We start from the raw sequence: 20,539 nt of genomic DNA on the forward strand, positions 1-20,539 counted from the left end.
CAGGGACATGGTAGCTAGAGTTGGCAAAGCATTCTGCACCTAGCTAGGCAGGGGCTTGCTTTTCTTTGTTAGATGGTTTGAGACAAAGTCCTATAAAACATCAGTTTTCCTGATAGGGTAGAATGACTATAGTGATATATAGGAATGAGAATGAATTATTTATTTAGTTATAGCTCTTCGAGATTTCCTTTTAATTCAATGTGTTGTTTGTTGAAATCTTGACCCTGTTATTTACACTGTTGATTTATTTAAAGCTTTAGCCTTATATTCTATAATAGGGAAATTGTTTTATTGTTTTGAAGAGAATTAGGAGAAGTAGAATAATTTGGGCCTGTCATTGTCACTGAAAAAATACAGTTTTTGCTCCCTTATGTTAAGAATATATATAAATAATGTGTGTGTATATATATATATGTATACATATATATGCACATATATATAAATATACACATACATTTTGTGTGTGTGTGTGTAAATGCTAAGTCATTAAATACTATGGGAATCATCTTGGAGGAGGAACCAAGGTCCTGCATTCTAGTTCTTACTTAATCTTTTTGTGGGGGAGGGGCAGGGGGGGAGAGAGAGAGGATCTTCCCTGAGCAAGGAGTCTGACGTGGGGCTCGATCTCACAACCCTGAGATCATGACCTGAGCTGAAATCAAGAGTTGGACGCTGAACCAACTGAGCCCACTTGGGTGTCCTAGTTCTTACTTTTAAGTTTAGCTGAATGATCTTATGCTAGTCAATCTCTTTGAGCCTCAATTTTCTGATCTGTAAAATGAGGGGGCTGTGCAAAATGATCTCTTATGTTTCTTCTACCTCAAATTTTGTGTCAGATAAATGGAATTGAGTTGCAAATTCAATTTACAGTTCTATTTGTACCTAGACTGTTATCGAATCACAAAGTCTTGAGCTAAGAACCGTCTTACTTTAACAAGGGTCTTTTGTCTTCCCCTCTTCTTTCCTGTGATAAGGCTTTCATTCTCTTGAAATGGACCTTTGTTTACTTTTCATTGAATTTGGATATCTTTAAAAAAGCAAAGGCCGTAGAGATGTGGGGATTTTTCCACTTGATGAAATTAAGTGATAATAATTCAAATAGACCAAAAGAGGAAAATTAATATACTTTGTATAACTATGTACATTAAAGGTCTGATTTACATACACGTTCTTCAGATTCTCACCACGGAGGAAGAATTTTGCAAATCTTGGCTTAAATTCCAGACTAGATTATTTTTTTAAAGATTTATTTATTTTAGAGAGAGAGAGTGCGTGAGTGCATGCGCATGCATGTGAGTGGAGGGAGGGGCAGAGGGAGAGAATCTTCCAGCAGACTTCCCACTGAGCACGGAGCCCATACATGGGGCTTGATCCCATGACCCATGAGATCATGACCTGAGCAGAAACCAAGAGTCAGATGCTTAACTGACTGAACCACGCAGGTGCCCCCAGACTAGATTATTAAGAGTTGTTTTGGAAACACTCAGAAAAAAATGATGAGCACAGGAACCAGTATTGGTTTACCAGGTTCAAACAAGTCATGTCAGAGTGGCCAAATTGCCTTGAGGGGACAGGGTCACTGGACCAGTAGATCAGGGAAATATGGTAGATGTGGTGTATCTAGATTTTGGCAAGGAAATGGCAAGGCTTCTTTGGTGCACTCTTGGATAAGATGGTGGTGAGGTGATAATAGTGATAATATGCCTAAGGGGATTTGTCTGCAACTGATTGAATGATCAGTCCCAGAGAAAAATGATGAATGAGCCAGGAGCAGTGTGGAGGGGAGATTCTAGTGAGTGCGTGTGTCCTGGCTTTGTCCTTGGGCCTGTCCTATTCAGTGTGCCTCCCCACTCTCCTCAAATTATATTTATTTTTGTATTGCATTTAGATTTATAGCAAATTGGAAAATACAGAAAAATACAAAGTAAAAAAAATCAAACTTCCTGTAAAACTACCTCCAGAAATAACCAGTTTGTGTCTGTATGTGTATGTATGTGTTGGGTGTTATTTCCCTTCAAACTTTTATATATCATATAATATGTACGTATCTCTTTCAAGACTAGCATCATTGATTTAAACAGTTTTGTATCCTTTCTTTTAACTTGTCATGAATATCTTACTAAAATGCTTTTTAATAGTTAAATGATATTTCATCATGTGTGTGCCATAATCTATATGACTATTCCCTTTTTGGTGGACATTAGGTTGTTTCCAGTTTTTTGTCTAATAAATAACACTGATGGATAGCCTTGTATGAGGCTTTTTGTGAATCTGATATTGCTTCTTCAGAGTGAATTCCTTGGTGTGGAATTATTGGTCCAAAGGGTATGAACATGTTTAAGACTTGATATATTTCGCCAAATTGGTCTCCACCTCCACCAACAGTATAGAGGGTGTGTAGTTTGAGATCTTGGTAACATGGAGCATTATTTTTTTTAAATCTCTGCAAATTTGATAGGTAAAAAAATGTTATTTAACTCGTGTTTTAATTTTTTTCTTTTTTTAATAACAATTGAACATGAGTGTATGTGTGCATGTATATGTTCACTGGTCATTTTTGTGTGTGTGAATTGCCTGTTCATACCTTTTCTCCATTTCCCTATTGAAGTGTGTTCATAAGTTCTTATTGATGTGTAAAAGCTTAAATGTAGTTAGAATATTAATTCTTTGTTATGTATATTACAAAGATTTTTCCCAGTTTGTAGTTTGCTTTTTTACTTTATTTTGACGTGCAGATATTTTATGTTTTTATGTAGTCAAGTCTATCAGTGTTTTCTTTTGTACCTTTAACAAGTAAATGTTCACTTTTGTTTTATTCTAGTTATTTACTGTTTTTGTTTTCACACTTAAAACCTTAACCTACCTGAAATTTATTTATGATGTAAGGTAGGATAGTACCTTATTTGTGCTCCAAATGTTTAATGAATTACCTCAGTACCATTTATTAAATATAAGTAATCCATCATTTCCCTACTGTTTTGAAGTGCCACCTTTATTACGTGCGTGCACACACACACATAGACGCACGTGTGCGCGATTTGGATTTTGGTATCTTATTCTGTTCTGTAATATTTTACTCTGGGATTATCAGTTACCGAAAAATGACCACAGATGACCACAGTAACAAGAAGAGTCTTTCTCTAGGTCCCATTTTCTGGGTTCCTCCCACAGAAACTTGACTCAGAAGATTCAGTTGATACCCCAGTAAAGATTGTCAGTGGATTTGTGATCCTGTCAGAGTGAACTACTATGAGGAACATTTGACTCTAGACTCTCAGTTGACCTGGTAAAATGTAGGAATCAGTTATACTAACTCAAGTTAGCAAGCTTCATCATAGAATGCTGTGTTTTAATCACTGCGTTGCAGCATCTCAGTTAAGTGGAAAAGATTGTTATGAACAAGATTGCCTGCTACCTTGAGAGTAGGGAAAGGTATATTTTGTCTTCATTCTCATGTTTTCTGGATGAGGTGTTTTGTCTTGGGGTTGTTCTTACATACAATTTAGCTTATGGGTTGAAGGAGCTAAAGGCTTTGTTAATCGTGCATTTGAATATGCTGTATGGAGTTCCTCTGAAACAGAGAAAAGGCCCTAGTTGAGGCTTTTACCCTGATCTGCTGGGTTAGCTGGGATAGGTGAGAAGGACCAATGGCAAAGTCCTGTGAATAACTTTTTCTTTGCTTGATGTGAGATCAAAGCGTTTATCATTGCACTCATTTCAGACCAGGCGGCTGAATGTAATGAAACCTTTATATACGATAGCACTTTTGCTCAGTGGCTCTTCTTGCATCCTCACTAAGCTCTTTGGGGGACAGAAACATCCAGTCAATAGGGATAAATTGGAATCTTTTATGGTATGCTGATCTGGCATGTCTTGTTTTCTGTTTTATTTCCAGTATCAGGATGCTATCCAGAACCCTGGCTATGTGTGTGTATGGCTGAGGAAGCACATTGTGGCAGTGCAGGGACCAGAACAATGACACTGAGGTTTCTGTTCTGGGTTAGTCATCGTTCCAAGCCCATTGTTCTAAAACTAGAGCTGAACTTATTTTTCTTCAAGCAATATTTGCTCATATTGAGGCCTGTTTGCCACTTTTCTGCCCTCTCACATAGCCTTAAGAATTTTTTTCTTTTTTTTTTCTTTTTTTTTTTTTTTTTCCTTTTNGCCATTTCTATCCATTGATTCGGCATTATTTTTTGACCCAGAGAACTTAGGATTATTTGCAGATGTGAAGATTTTCCTCTTCAGGATCATATTTAAAAATTAAAATTAGACTTGTCCTAGGTTTGATTCCTTATGGGCCTCATTGATTTGGTCATAAAATCACAATTATGTCAAAATCAGAAGGGACCTGAGGAACTGTCTAGTTTTAGAGGTCTTAGATTCTTTAGATAGTAGACCCCATAATTAAAAACTAACCCAAGTAATAAGCTTCATATTATTTTTCTAGAGACCAGTTTGTGATTCCTAGAAACATGCTATTTGGCTATTCATATACTTACCTCCACACCGACACATATCTTCTCGATGGACTTATTTTACTTTCAGCTTCATCTATTTTTTCCTTTCTTTCCCTCGCTCCCTCCATCCCTCCCTCCTCCCTTTTTCTTTCCTTCTTCCTTTCTTTCTTTCTTTCTTTCTTTCTTTCTCTCTCTCTCTCTCTCTCTCTTTCTCTTTCTCTCTTTCTTTCTTCTTTAAGGAACACCTCCATCCATTTCTTTTGAAAACATGAACTGTGTTGTTGGGACAGATGCTTGTAATTTAGACACATCCTGAGGGTCTGCGCTCCAAAGGCAACTATACAAACCTAAAACACCATTCATTCACATCAAAATCTGTGACTCTCTCATGAGGTTGTCACTTCGTTTCCACCACAGTTCTGTACATTCTCACAGTGGGTGATTCCCTTGTGCTCAGGGCAGCTCAGCTAGTGGCAAACAAGAGCCGTATGCGTTTGAGATTTGAACACCTGTACTTCTATAAGAACAAATGAGCCTTTGGGCAGCTATTGACTTATTTGGAGTTTATAGCTAATCAATACACGTGCGGTTATCCAGCCCTGTCTTCCCTGCTCAGTATTTGTGCAGGGACTCAGGGTCAGGAAGTTACACTTTTTTTGTACTTTATTTGCGTCTTCCCATTGTTGCTACTTGTCGCAATCTCTGTGTCTGAAGTCTGTCATCCAGTTGTCTCCCTGGCTTTGTGTCATTTCCAAATTTGATAGGAATGGCTTTTATTTTATTTTGTAGCATTTCCTTTTTTATATCTTCGTTCAAATCATTGGTTGTCTATACCATGTGCAGAATAAGTACTCTTTGTTGCTACCATTTGTTTCCTCTCTACAACATTTTCCTACCCGTTATCAAATAGGCCCAAATAAACTTTCTATGGGTGAAGAAACTGAGCCCCTTTCGGCTTTTCCAAATTAATGACAAATGTCATTTTTTTTTATTCAAAAAAGACAGGTCTTTTTTTAGAGTAGGGGAAGGCAGAGGGAGAAGGAGAGAGAGAATCTTATGCAGGCTCCACGCCCGGCATGAAGCCCGACACAGGGCTCAATCTCACAACCCTGAGATCATGACCTGAGCTGAAATCAAGAGTCAGATGCTTAACTGACTGAGCCATCCAGGTGCCCCCTGAGAAGACAGTTTTGTCGTTAGGAAGGTAGATGGATTTGAGAGCAAAGTCTTATTAGAGGGGAGATGGATTTGGAGGCTTCGATGTGTGTGCAGTTCATATTAGTGAGCACTGTAGTTTCAGTCCTCTTTGATGCTTTATTAGACTATTAAGTAGATCTCGAAACCTCTGACTTGTCAGTGTTTGCATAAATGGTTTGTGGTTTTTTTGGTCAGTTTTTAGCATTTTGGGGTGGGTGGAAGGAGAAAGTTTTGTATTTTTTCTTAATTAGTTCCTGAGGAGCCAGAACTTGAGAATTAGTGTCCAGGTTTGTCCTGTCAGATCTTTATCATGAGTTAACACGTTCAATAAAAGTTTGTTGACTCAACAAGGGTGCTGATTGCCAAACTTCGAGAAGGAAAAAAAAAAAACCACATCAAGGAGCTTATAATTTTGTAAAGGAAATGACATCACCACAAATTCTGGGCACTAGATTTTAAAAGGGAGAAGTAGTACAGGGTCTGGAAACCATGTTAGATGAAGAATACATAAGGAAGTAACAATATTTAGCTTATTTTGAGGACATGATGACTATTTTCTATTATGGCTGATATTATCCCATTTTTTCCTGGTCTTTCAGGAAAAAACTCAGAAGTTGCCTTTGAGCCCTTCATCCAATCAGATGTCAATTTTCTCTCTTCCAAGTCCAACATATTTCTTGATTCCTGTCCCTTTTTTGTATTCTCAATTGCCCCCCTGCTATGTGAGGCCTTTCAAGTCATTGTCTCCACTAGCAGAAGAGGTTCTTGGTCTCTGTTATCTTTCTCTCTGTCCTCCATTCTATATTACTTTCCCAGAATAATCTTCCCCCCAAACCTAGTTCTGATTTTATCACGTCCCTATTTAAACACTTAACAGTGGTTCCCCTAGCCTAGTAAGAAAGTCTTATCTCAAACTCTTACAGTCTGGTCCCCAATCTTCCATCACCGCTGCCTTCCCCTGTTTACACTGTACCTTCTATTCAGGCTTATTCAGTATTCTGGGAACCTGCGCTAGGCTTTCCCAGTTTTTTGACCTTCTTTAAACTGTTCCTTCATACTATTATGAAGAAGAGATCCATCAGGTTTTATATGTTGTTTTAAACACCAAAATTAGGACCAGCTGGAAAAAGAGATGACCCTTAAACCAAGAATTTTCTCTTGAATACTGTTGTCTAGTCTAATGATGAAGGAATAGAGAGCTTCCCAACATTGGGCATACTTTAGCGGAGAGGCTGAGGGCTGGCTGGTTTGGCTGATGTAAAAGCAGGGGCTACTTTTACTAGGGGCTGTAGGGGCTAGACAAAAAGAGAAAGCATGGTCCTCTGCTGTTAAATCTATATGTGAGGCACCAACCATACTTTATCTCCCCTCAGTTGCCCACATGATACACACACACCCCTGATTAAGTCATTCATTTACTTAGAATCTTTCTATAACTTCTTTCCATCACTCTTAGGATAGTCAAGAAAAAATGAAGGGGCAAAATCAACAGTAAGGCAACAACAATGAAGTCAGAAAACGGTGAATTGAGGAAGCAATTAGGAGCAAATATTAGCAAAGCTGGAGGAAACACTGATTGTGTGCAGGGGAAGGGGGGTTTTGTTTATAGTAACAGGGAGGTCATCGAGTAGGGGGAGGCAGAGTGGTCAAGTCTAGAGGTAGATATTTCCGGAGTGTCTATAGAGCATCATATAGGTGGTAGGACAACTCCTTTGAACCAGCAACTCCACCCACACCAGAGGCTGACCTTTTCTGTGATTATGCAGAGGGAATATTTGAGGTTCCTCTTTGTCTTTGTCTATTCCAGATTACAGTCTTGCCTTTACTTTTGGAAAACCAAAAGGTTCATTGAAGTGTTTTTTTTCCCCCAAACAAAAGATCAATCTGTTCTCAAAGGTAAATTCTGCCTCCACTTCTTCAGAAATGGAAAAGCTGCCGGAAGCTTTAAGAATAGCAATTTGTCCTCAACCGCCAATCATAGAGGTTTCAGAAGGTTGGGGTTCAATTTGGTAGTGCCAATCAAATGTTTTTGTGTGCATATAATTTGACCCTGCAGTTTCACTTCGGGCAATCTATTCTATAGAAATGCCTATACAAATATATAGTGCAGCATTGGTGGTAATATTAAAAATTGTAAACAATTTAAATGTACATCATTTGGGATATGACTGAATAAATTATGGTCTAGCCATAGTATGAAATACTATGCAGCTATTAGAAAGAATGAGATAGAGCTCTATGTACTGACATGGATGGGTTTCCATGACCTATTAGAGGGTGAAAAAAGTAGATTTATGTGACTCTGTATGACTTGTGAATATATGTTTATATAAACAATATATACATGGAAGTAAGTCTGGAAGAATACATGCTAGAAATACTAACTGGTTACTTTTGGGTAGTGAGATGGGGGAAGTGATACAGGAATGTCTAAAGGAAAAAGTTAAAGATTTTTTACAATCATGTGCTACTTTTATTTTTAAAAAAAGTATAAATTCATCAGCTTTTTTTGCAGGCACATTGGACAGAGGCCTCTAGCACTTTCCTTTGCTGTAGGATTTGCAACTGTATTGGCAATTTTTTTTTTTTGAGAGTTTTCCAGCCCTCTGGCACTACCCTCCTTTGGATACATGCTGCAGGATACTTACCTTACCTTTTCCCTCAACTAATAAAACAGAACTCATAAGTCAAGGCCAGCAGTTTCAAACCTTATTGGACATCAGAATCACCTTGATGCTTGGTAAAAATGCAGATTCCTGGGCCTGCTCTGTAGATTCTGAATCAGTGTTTCTGGGGTTGGATCCAAAACCCTGCTCTTTCAGAGGCACCCCAGGTGGTCAGTGAGAAACCCTGTTTCAGGGATTGACGTCTGATTGTGCCCCCACCCCCTCATTTCTCTCTCCATGATTAGCAAAGGGAACCAGGGAGCAATGACTCACCGTGCATATCTTTGTGGGTCACAAATGGTTGGGTTCATCTGAATGGGAAAAAATGAATAAAACATAGTTTAGTAGACTTAAGAGTTAAGTAATAAGTGTTGTTTCTTTAAAGTAGCTTATTTGAAATGGGCCCTTTGGGTTAGAGGCTGGTCTGGTGGGCAGTGACTAGGCAGTGACTGGCCTAGCAGATGCCTTCCAGCGACGGCTTCCTTAGTTATAAGTGGAAGGGGAGGAGGGACCATGAGGTCTTAGAATTCAGTTGCATTTTAAGTGAAGCTTGTGTCCTTGGAAAATGATGCTTCTAGTATTAAGATGAGGTACTATCTATCTTAAGACGATTTTAAATGTTTTTTGATAGATTTATTATTTTTGTTATAAACAAAGTCTGTTAATCAGATGCCCACTGTGGGTTATGAACATCACACAAGGGTGTTTAAAAACCGTATACCCCAATTACTCCCAACAGTTAACCTTGGGAATAAAAGTAAATGGTAATACTTCTTAACTACCTTCCTAAGCCCTCAGTGAAGCTGGCAGCCATCAGTTAAATAAACCATTGGGTTTATTATTTTGAGAACAGAAGCATCGACTTGGGCACAGTTTTCTAATTTGCTCCTCATTTACCCAACAATCATTTATTCAGAGGCTACTCTGTGCCTAGTGGACATTGGATAATTCTACAAATAAAAGCCAGAGACGGATGAGCAGCTGGAACTCTAAGGGGATCATCTGAATGGGAAAAAATGAATAAAACACAATTTAATAGACTTGAAAGCTTAGTAGCACATAGAAAACAGAAAGTGGATTCCTTAAAGCAACAGCCTTGTTCTCTTTCTGTAGTCTATTTTAAGTGGGCCCTCTGGCCCAGCATTATCAACCTTGGATTAGGAGCTTTGAGGAAATAGTGGTTTGGTGGTTGTTTTTTAAAGGATTTTTTAAGAAACGTAGTTACTAAGCAACTGCCATGACCTGCTGCTAAGTTGAAGTTCAGCGGGCAAGTCAGTTCCAAAGAAGGGAATATATAAACAAGTTGTGAGAGGGGGGAAATGGCTTAGGGATAGATTTGGTATATTTTTTTCTGGGTTCAGTGCATATTTCTGTGTTCTACTTTATCTTCCCCAAGAAAGGGCTGCCTGGTCAGAAATCTCTTTGTCTCACCGACTTCTCCTAGCCCGTGAGTAAGGAGGAGGACCAGAAAGGAGCCAACAAGAGGGCCAGGATGGAGGGCTGAGCCCTGGAGTAGGGGCAGTTCCCTGGGCAGGTGGAGAGGTGGACAGCCCTGCACTCTTGGGCAGTGCAGGGCTTCTATGACAGACCAGTCACCATCCTCTACATTTCGATCGCAACACCTCATTGATATTGATGTGTTGCCTTGTAAACCTCAGAACGGGGACACTGTCCAGCTGCTGTCTTTTTCGCCCAACACTTAATGGGTGAGTCAGTGATTTAACTGCTTCCTGCAGGATTTCAGGGACAGGAGTAAGTAATGAGGACAAATCACCATAACACCAGTGCGTGATGAATGAAAGAACACATGAATTTAACCAGTTGGCTTTGTTGGTACCAGAGTGAACAAAAATAAACTTTGTCATGGATATTAGTGTGAGTTAAAACTCCATTCCCTCCCCTTAAGGCTTTTTAGCATTTCCCTTTATACCCAGCTGAAGGTCAGGTTGCTTTGCTGAGGGAAGGGGAGTGTCAGGTGTTAGAACAGGTGTTTTGTTTTCTGCCTGTAGAGTCATACAGACTAGATGGGGATGCTTCTTGCCAGCCCTCTATGGTGCATGAAAATGCTTTTGTGGAATTCTTTTTCCCTGGAAATATGTTTTTTTTTAAAAGCAGTTCCACAACCTTCAACCCCTACTATAAATTTTGTCTTCCTTTGAAATCTTGTCATAATGAGGTATGCCTATTTTCTCCCATTTCCACAGCCTGTGCTTTAGGTATATCCCATTTTATGCAGCAGTTACAGACCTTAAAAGTTGTTGTGTTGGGGGGGGATAAATGTGAATATCATATTTTAAATGTACGAGGAGAATGTCACAGCAAAGCATCCCTATTTAATAAAGCCTTTTGTAATAATTGTACAGCTAGAATTAGTGCTCCTCTATCAGGTTTTCTTAAGTTGGGTGTAAACGTGTAGTTGCCTTTCTAGAGCAATAAGGCTGTTTCAAGGCTCTTGTGATGGTGGTAGTGGGGTATAAAGCTGGCATATGGACTTATAACCCCACGGACTAGATGATTTTGAAGGGGAAAGGTGACAGCAGATTTCTTGGTTTGGGAGAATTTCTGTTGTTACTGAAGCCAAAGACCCTGTTTGTTAAAAGGGAAATAACTCGGGAGAGCTTTGTGATCTTAGCTGATTGTGAGGTTTGTTTTTACCTTTGTGTACTGGGTTCCAATCTCCCCCTCCAAAAAAAAAAAAAAAAGAAGTCATCTAGAAACAAATCGTCTTCCTTGCCTAACAACGATATAATGGCCTCAGGTCCTTTCCAGCCCCTCCACCCTATGTCTCAGGGCCATCTGTTCTCTGTAATCCACCTTTTTGGGAAAGTCTCCTTTCCCATCTGCTCTCCTTGGGCCTTAGTGCCTGCTCTAAAGATTTATGAAGGCTGCACTGGAACCTCTTTCCAGTTTTTTTTTTTTTTACTGATTTTTTTTTAAATCAGTAAGATTTCAAGGCAGATAAAAGCTTTTTCCATTTGATATGTCCAAATGTTACTCCTTTTCCAGGTGTGTTTCTTCCTTCTATTGGCCGGTGAATGGAAAGACGTCTGTCTCTCTGTGCTTGGAGGAGGGACTCTGCTTATCAAAGCAAAGATCAACCGTGCTGGCTCTGGCTGCTTTGAAGCCCAGTGTCCTTCTGGCTCTTTAGCCACTGGCACACAGGCTTGGTGCAGCTCCTTGGGTTCATTTTTTTCCCGTCTGCTCCCTTGTCTCCCTGACAGAGTACAGTCGCTTTGAATCGAAGATACATGACTTGCGAGAACAAATGATGAACAGCAGCATGAGCTCTGGGTCTGGGTCCCTCCGAACAAGTGAGAAGAGGTCTTTGTATGTCAGGTAAGTCACACTTCTGAGCACCAGGCCTTGTGCTGCATGAGGAGAGCTCTGTGCCAGCACAGCGCTTCCTGTTTAACTAGTGGGATAGGGAGTGTGTACTCCCAGTACTAAAGCAACATTTTGCACTGTATGCTCAGGCTGTGTACTTTATGGTCAGTGTCTCTCCCTTCTGTGAGCTGGCTTCTTCCTCTTTGCTCATGAATGACTCAGTACGAGAAAATTTCAGTTTGCTCTGATTGTAAAAGACTGCTGGGTGATTGTTGCTAGTCAGCATTCAGATAGCACTCAAATGTTCAGAGTACTTTGCTTGCAATCTGTGATTTGAGGGGAAAACTTGGCATACCCCCCTCCACATATGCATAGTAGACATCAGCATTTGTATCTGAGAATATCAACTATCGCTGTGTTCTGGTACAGGGTCTCTTGTAAGAGACCAAAGAACTGATAGGTTGCTGCTTCTGGGTCTTTTTTTAAAACGGTGTTTTCTTCTTCTCTGCTGCTGTGTCTGAATCATGGAACATAGGATGGGATGGTGTATGGTCCCCAGGAAGGATGGGTGGAGGGAACGGATATATAACATTGACTGTATTGCTGCTGAAAGCTGTTCTGAGATACTGTGCAAGGTTGAGCTTTTGACCATTGAGGCACATTATAATACTTTGGCAGGTCAAAGTACAAACCTCTTGGGGAGTTGAACTGCTTAGTGAACACTATGGCCTCCTTGGAGAAGTAGGGATAGTTTTCTTCTTCCTGCCCTAGCTTCTTGGCAAAACTCCAGTGTGCTGCAAGTACATTGTATCTCTCCAAGGTTAAAATCCTTAGAGTAAGAGGTGGTGGGATTACTCCCCTGAGCCAGAGGTAGCTGTGTGTGTGTGTTTAATGCTTAGGTGTGGGGTGTGTTAAACCCTTGGGTTGAACTTTCTCTAGTGGTCTCTGATACCTGCTGGGGGGGTTAGGAGGGAAGGCTACATTTGCTAATTGCCTGGCAATGGGACAACTGCTCTGTCTTTGGGGTTTGACTTGAGGATAGCCAGTGGATATAAATGGTAATTGCAGTTTGGCTCCCAGTGCTTGATTTTCTTTTCCCTCAGCTGGTAGTCCTTGGCCCTACTGCAGGGAGTGGAACTGAGGGAGCCCAGCTTTGAGTGTGAAGCCCACTAGACCCTTCATGGTTCTTTTTTGAAAAATGAACCCTCAACTTGACTCCTTGTTTGTTGAGGGCAGCTTTCTTCACTTGTGCTGTGCTCACCTCCTGCGGTGAAGGGAGGAGAGCTAGAGGAAGGCTGGACTAGTCACTGGTGATCTTTTCAGTCTCCTGTTTTCCGTCACTGAGCCTTGCTTGTCTGTAGCCTAGACACCAGGGCACTGATGGGGGAAGTAGAAATGTGCTGTTGCCCCCAGCAAAAGGGTAATACTTAAGTGACGTGGTCAGGATTGTTCCGTTCCCGTGCTGCCAGCCCCCGCAGATGTGGCACTCCAGTGTGCGTGGGAAGCTGCTCTTTAGGCAAGACAGTTTCTTTGGAGAGCTTTATTTTTAGATTTCCTCTCTCCACCTATCCTGTACTAGAGCTCTCCCTGCCTGGGTAGGGGAAGTGGGGCATTAACTCCTGACCTGGAAGACCTAAAAGACCTAGAAAACCCTCTTCTCTGGCCCTGGGGAAAGGGATACATTGCATCTGACTCTGGGGAGGAGGGTGGACACTGCACTCTGTTTCTAGGGAATCAGTTTATATGGTTTATGTAATCTGCCCTTAACCTTATCTAGATAACATCGGTGTCCTCTGAGGAAAGTAAGTATGCTTTAGAATAATGAACATTTGTGATCACTAGACTTGGGCAAGGAAAGTGTTTTATGGGGCTAAAGCAGTGAGCTGAGGTCTTTCGCTAAGGTAACCCCCTCTACCAGAGCCTGGCTTGCTCTGTTTCCTTTCATGCCTGTTTGGCATTCTTTCATTCTGCACTTCGTTCCTTTTCGTTAGCATGTAAACATACTCAAGTTTCTTCCATTCTTAAGAAGAAGAGGAAAAAAATTCTCTTGATACCAATAGTCCCTTAAACTGTTGTCTCTCTTCTGTTCACCACATGTGCCAAATTATGTGCCAGGAAGCACTAGTTCCCCGAGACGTTAATAAGTGTGCAAAATCAGTGGTTCAGTAAGGTGGGCAAATGCAGTATTAAACCCAGGAAAATAGAGTTCTTTACTGTGGTTCACATCCAGGAGGGACTGTACTAGGCAGGGTTTCACCAAAAGATAGGAGCCTGGGAGCCTTATTTGGAGAAGCCCGTCTTAAATTCAGGTTGGGAAATGTTGGAGTCATCTGTACTTGCTCCTGCTATGTCTTCAAATCACCTCTCTTTCAGTAGGAAAGGAAGTGTGCATCTGCTTTTCAGCGTGGTGGTGTGGTTCCAGGCAATTCCGGAAGGCTCTGGAGGAGCAGAAGCCCAACTCTGTCAGGGATCCACGGTGACCTCTTAGTCATCGAATTCAATGACTGGTTCACTGATTCTCTGCCATTGGTCTGACCTCTTCACCACCAATTCCCTGCTTGCTTCTTTAAAGTCTTTTTCCTACCTTGCTAACCATTCCTCGATATGTTTCATTAGCTCTGCCCCCTGAATGGCAATTTCATTTATTTTCACAGATTCCAATCCCGTTGTTGTATAAATAACATCCCTGATCTCTTTAGTGAACCCCAGACCTGCATTATCAACTACTTGCTGGACATGTGCATGAAACTGCGCTCCCAGTGCCTCAAACAAGCAGTGTGTTCAAAACTGAACCCCCCCCACCTGCTGCTCCTCAATTTCCTTACCTAAGTTAATTGCATCACCCTATCATGTGGAAAAGGGATTAGATTTGTTACCCAAGGCAGATCTCATCTCCACAGAGGGAAGAAAGAGCTGATGATTAAGACTGTCTGAAAATGGAATGGACTGCTTCCGGAGATAGTAAATTTGATCTTTTGTCACTGGAGGTGTTTCAGAAGAGGCTGGGCACCGATTTGCCTGGCTGTTGCAAAAGGGGCTTGAAGCTAAAGCAACAATCTGGACATAATCTAATCAGAAGTTTTCAGTAGTTCCGAGATGTCTTCAGGATGAAGGGAAACGGTGAGGGAACATCTATGCATTAGGGCCTTTGTCATCCTCTTTAAATTGTGATTACAATCCTTTAAATAATGCTGCAATGTAGACCTTATTCTCATTTTACAGATGAGAAAACAGAGACTCCAGTTAGACAACCAAGAAATTTCAAAACTGGAATTTCAACCTGGTTGTTCTGACCGTGGAGCGTGGTTCTTTCAACATTTCTCAAACTTGCTGATAAAAATCAGCCGGCATACTAGGAGAAATACAGATCCCCAGGCTCCTGTTTTATCGTTTTTGGATTCACTGGGTTTGAGGAAATGTATTTTTTTTTTTTAACAAGCAATCAGAGTGCTCAGGAATAACCACTTGTTTGTCACCATAGCTATTTATTTCTGGTTCACTTGAACAACTGAACATGACACAGGCGCTCCTACTATGTGGAAAGCAGGAAAGTGCTTTGAATTGGGGCTACGAACTGGGGCATGGTTGTGGATGCTGATCCTGTTCTCCAGCAGCTTGCCGTCTACACAGAAGACACTGAGCAGCAGGTGGTTAAAGTGAAGGAGCCCTTTTCGGTTGGGGTTTCACCTCTGATTCTTTTAGCTGTTGTTTCCCCTCTGATATGCTTCTTCTCCCTTTCCTTCTCCTGACTGCCTGTTATTCTCTGGTGTGCAGGGGTTGCCAAGCAAATAACACTCTCTTACAGCACCACTGAGGCTCTAGCAGGTGGAGCCCTAGGGAGCTACAGCTGTACTAACGAGAGAGGGGAGATGGGATTTGTGGAGCTGGGAGCAGAGGAAAGAAGGAAAGATTGCAATGTTTGGAAAATGTGACTTGGCTTTAAGATCACTAGTGACTTAATGGAAAGACCTTCCCCAGCCTTCACCATGCTAGCCTCATCTCTTCAATGGTGGAGGTAGGATGAGCAGAGCCCGTCTTCCTGCCCACTCTAGGGCTTTTGCTCTGCTAGTGAATTTGCCTTCCACTCTGAAAAGTCCGCAAAAGTGTGCCTCTCTTGAGCCTCTTGCTCAGGATCAGGGTGGTGGGGTGTTTAATTCAGGCCATTCTGATGTGAAGGGAGTACAAAAAGACACAGTGTAGGTGAGAGTTTCAGGGACTCTCCAAGTTGTAAATTTGGGTGTTCTTTTGTTTGTCTATTTCTTGAATGAATGAATGAATGAATGAACAAACAAAACAACTAGTCCTCCAAAGGTTGCCAAGAGGCTTGAGAGTATATTTGTAGAAATAGCTTTTGCAAGTCTCTTCTGGCTAGGCTGGGTGCGTTCTTCACAGCCACAAGACAATATCAGGCAGGCCTCTGGGGAGTCCTGGCCTCCCGGCTGGCCACCTACCATCCCAGTCTTCTTCCCACTCAAGGAAGGAAATCATGTTGGGGCATCTGTAGTCTCCATTCCAGAAACTGTGTCAGAAATATTGGCTTGGGGGCGCCTGGGTGGCACAGTGGTTGAGCGTCTGCCTTCGACTCAGGGCGTGATCCCGGCGTTATGGGATCGAGCCCCACGTCAGGCTCTTCTGCTGTGAGCCTGCTTCTTCCTCTCCCACTCCCCCTGCTTTGTGTTCCCTCTCTCGCTGGCTGTGTCTATCTCTGTCAAATAAATAAATAAAATCTTTAAAAAAAAAAAGAAATATTGGCTTGATCATCAAAGAAGGCTTTAGAAACCTCCTTCTCGTCACTAAGCAGACATTAATTGTGCAACTGTCCTGTGCTTATAGCCCAGGGTGGTGCTTAGGAGAGCCTGACTTTGTCTTGTTCATTAATGAGTTTCAGTAGTGGATTAAAATGCCACTGAGGTGATTCTGGCAGGCTTCACTATCTGACAGAATTGGGGGGTGACAAGAATATACATCTTAAAAAGCAATAGCAATTTCTGTCATGTTCAGGGCTACCAGAGGATGCGGCAGAGTTTCCTGTGTCCGTGATTCTTGAACTGCCTGTTGCTAGAGCATATTCCCCTAACAGCAGTCCTGGACCTGTGCTCATAATCCCCTCAGCTGACCCTACAGGTGTTGTGACCCCAGATGTTCACATATTGCGGGGCAATTTGTCCTTGACCGCCTGTCTCACGTCATAACTGACCTTTAAGGCCTGAGACTTTGAAGCAGACTAAGAACAGTGCCCTTCCTTGTTCTCCATGTTCCCTTCTGCACAGAGTACCATGAAGACCTGACTCGCTGTCACCTGCACTTGTGGCTCTTTGATGACCCATCTTGTGTCGACCTGAGTACTCTAGTGTGGGCTTTTAGGCTGCTTTTCGGAAGCTGCTAGCAATTTTAGCTCTCGCAGTAAGGTCAAGAGCTGATGAGTGACTATTGCCTTATGGCTCTCGGAGCATGCTTCACATGGACCAGGCAAGAGAGGGACTGCTCAATTTTCAAATAATATGTGCCTTTTATCTGGTACTTTCTGTAGCTCAGACTGCTGTAACAAAGTACCATAGATTGGGTGGCTTAAACAACAGGCAGTTATTTCTCCCAGCTCTGGACACTTGAAAGTCTAAAAAGTAGGTGCCGGCAGATTCAGGTTCTGGTGAGCAACACCGCCCCAACTTTCCTGGCTCATAGATGGCCACCGTCTTGCTGTGTCCTCACCTGGCCTTTCCTGGGTGCATGCAAGGACAGAGGGAGAAAGAGAGAAATCTCTCCTTGTCTCTTCCTCTTCTCATAGGGGAACTATCTCCTTCATGACCTTATACGAACCGAATTACCTCCCTAAGGCTCCATCTCCAAATACCATCACCTGAAAGGTTGGGACCTCAATGTATGAATTTTGGCAGAACACAAACATTCAGCCCACAACACTGACCAAAGGAAGGAAGCAGTGTCTTAGACCTCAACTGGCATGGGAGGGAAATGCAGTGGGAGGACTCTCTGAGGGATAGCAACTGGAGAGTAACTGGGAGGGTGTTTTGTGACCCGCTCCCCCAGCCTGATCTCCTCCACCGTTCATGAGCATCCGCCTTAGTCCGCAAAGGGCTTCCCCTTTGGTGATATACTATGAAAGATTTTTAAAACTGCGAGAGTTAAATAGCCGTAAGTAGAAAACATTAAGAAAGGTCATTGCTAAATACATAGTATGAATTTGGAAGAAAGAAATTTGGAGTGGACAGGGTCATGGAGAAGGGTGGGACTTGGGTTGGGCCTGGTGGGGGTTGCTGATGAGGGTGAGAAGGGGGCCGGCAGAGCCCCCCCCCACCTCCCCAGGCCACACAGATGGCTGGAGCCAACGGCAGAGGGGTGGGTGCGCTACTAGGTGAGTGCAGCAGAAGCAGCCGCTTGTCTTTGAGGCTGAAGTGCTGAAGTGCTCTTGTTTATTTTGCTTGGAGAAACCTGTCCCTCCGGTTTCCTTGGTGGTTGCCATTTTCTTTGCATTCCTGTTCACCAAGACACCTTTGCATTCCTGTTCACCAAGAGGTGGCTGTGCCAGGTGCTTCTGATTTCTCTGGATCTTTTAGACCCATACCTCACAATTTAGGATCTGAACTGCAGAGACTTTGGCCTGGTAATCTGTTTACTTTGAGCTGATTATCTTGCTGCTTTCCGGTCCGGCAGTGAGGTCCCAGCTGAAGGGAAGATTAGGCAAAGTCCCCCAGAGCACCTGTATTATGTGGGCAGGTGCACGCAGCTCTTAGGGGATACTGTTTGAAAGGTCACCACTTACACAACATATCTTTCAAGACCTTTGGCACTGCTTTCTCCTTAGGAAGATAGGCAGCAGCACTTAAAGCTGCCGTGCTGAAGCTTAGCTCGGGAACTCCAACCTGCAGACCCTGGGAAGTGAGCATCTGCTTTTCCTGCTGGTGTGACTTGGCTCCGGAAGGCTGCTTCGTTGCCCGCTTTCACTTTGTTTTTACATGCCACATTTTCTTTGGGCCAGTCTTTACCCTGCTTTTAAGAGAGGTCAGTGTTTTTCTGGCCTGGCCATAATGTTTGAGAAGTTGCAGGAAAACCCAGGATCTGGCTTTCCCTTGCTTCACAGAGGTGTGTGGCCGTAACCAAGGAGGAACATATTCAGGGTTGAAGAATAATCTTTTATGTAGACCACTTACTTTGATCTTAGGCTGTAGACGATAATATTTCCATAAGCTTTGTTCTCTCCTGGCATAGTGTTTCCCTCTGAACTGACCAGTCCTCAACTCAGAGGCTTTCTTGAAATTCTTTTTATCTAGACCCAGAAAGAATCAGGGGTTTCTGAGGTGCCTAGTCTTCCAACACACCATCTTGTCAATAAACTCACGTACACGGGGTGGGACCAAGGTACCAGAGTGGTTAAATGTGATTTTAGGTGTCTGGAGACAAATAGGAATTGGCTTTCTTTTTTTCTGCTCACTCTTTTTGAGTCAGAAGTTGGAAAGTTTTGTTGCTATGGCATCTGGGCCTTCCATGTATAGGATTTCAGTTTCAGGACAGTGGTTCAGTCCTGTTTAAAAGGGGTGGTATGGTATCTGCCTTGACTTTCTCTAGTGCTTGCCCTAAGGATAAAAAGGGGTGGGTAGGAGGATATATCCATGTTGTGGAGAAAGGTTTTCCTTCATCCGCTTACCAGTTCCCACCTGAGGCATTTGTAATAAGCAGTCAGTCCCTGTCACTTTCAGGTTCTAGGCTGTTCCTAAGAGAGATCGTCACTGCTAGATGGCCACAGTTTAGCATGCTTCTTAAAGATCTCACATAGGCAGTCGATACTTTTTCAAAATAAAATTTAAAAAAAAATTTTTTAAAGACTCTTTATTTTAGAGAGAGAGAGAGATGGGATGGTGAGAGGGGCAGAGGGAGGGAGAAACTAAAGCAGACTCTGCACTGGGTGCAGAGCCCGACTCAGGGCTTGATCTCACGACCCTGAGATCATGACCTGAGCTGAAATCGAGAGTTGAATGCTTCACTAACTGTGCCACCCAGGTGCCCCCAAAATTCATTAAGGTCTAATTTACGTACTTTTTTCCGATTCCATAAAATATACATCATTTGAAAGGTGGTTTCAGTTTACTACACAGCCTGTTCTCTTTTAGTTTGTTTGTTTGTTTGTTTCTTTCTTTCTTTTTCTTTTCTTTCTTTCTTCTTTCTTAAGTGAGCTCTATGCCCAACGTGGGGCTTCAAATTCACAACCCTGAGATGAAGAGTCATGTGCTCTACTGACTGAGCCAGCCAGGTGCCCCTTGTTCTCTTTTAATTGTACCTTCCACATGAAAGTTTAGCCTGGTAATGATAAAAAAAGCTGAGACCTTGAAGTCGGTCTCACAGCACCTACTAAGTGAATGCCAGACTCCTTAGCTGGACTGCAGACTGAGCGCCTCACACTGCAGCCAAATATGGGTCCTGCTGACCCCACCACACACCCTGGGTCACTTGCCTCTAAGCCTTTGCTCATGTTGTTCTTTCTAGCCAGAAGGGCGTCTCCCCACCTCTCTCTGAAATCCTGAACCTTCACTGAGGCCCAGTTCAAAAGTCAACCCTTCCTCATAGCTTCCCCAAGTTAGGTGTGACCTATGCTCCCTCTGAAAGCTTTTAGGCCTGGGCTTATCTCGCCTTCGTGCCTCTCACTACCACATACTTGGCCAGCACACTCTGTAAGGCCAGGACTTAATCTTGCTTTTGTGTCTCCCACCTATCAAACACAGTGCCCCACACAAAGTAGACAAAGTGAATGTTTAAATAATGGAAGAAAGGTATTTTTTAGACATAGCCAAGTGGGGAGTTAGCTTTTTTTTTCCCTGCTTGTAATGTGACTGTGACTTAGACCTCATGAAATTTTTCTGAGATTTAAGAGCCCCAGTGTGA

The 20,539-nt window shown here is 42.4% G+C and overlaps 1 protein-coding gene across 7 annotated transcripts in view; it reads left to right on the forward strand.

Moving 5' to 3' along the window:
• The window catches only part of DLG3 (discs large MAGUK scaffold protein 3), a 54,186-nt gene that overhangs the window by 16,426 nt on the left and 17,221 nt on the right, over positions 1-20,539 (forward strand). For all 7 annotated transcript variants that reach the window (XM_019798335.2, XM_019798336.2, XM_034649117.1 and 4 more), the window contains one exon: positions 11,545-11,659. In XM_019798335.2, coding sequence (XP_019653894.1) covers positions 11,545-11,659 — 115 coding nt within the window. The remainder of the gene's footprint in view (positions 1-11,544; positions 11,660-20,539) is intronic.

This window comes from Ailuropoda melanoleuca, chromosome X (assembly GCF_002007445.2).
Source record: "Ailuropoda melanoleuca isolate Jingjing chromosome X, ASM200744v2, whole genome shotgun sequence".
Taxonomy (NCBI): domain Eukaryota; kingdom Metazoa; phylum Chordata; class Mammalia; order Carnivora; family Ursidae; genus Ailuropoda; species Ailuropoda melanoleuca.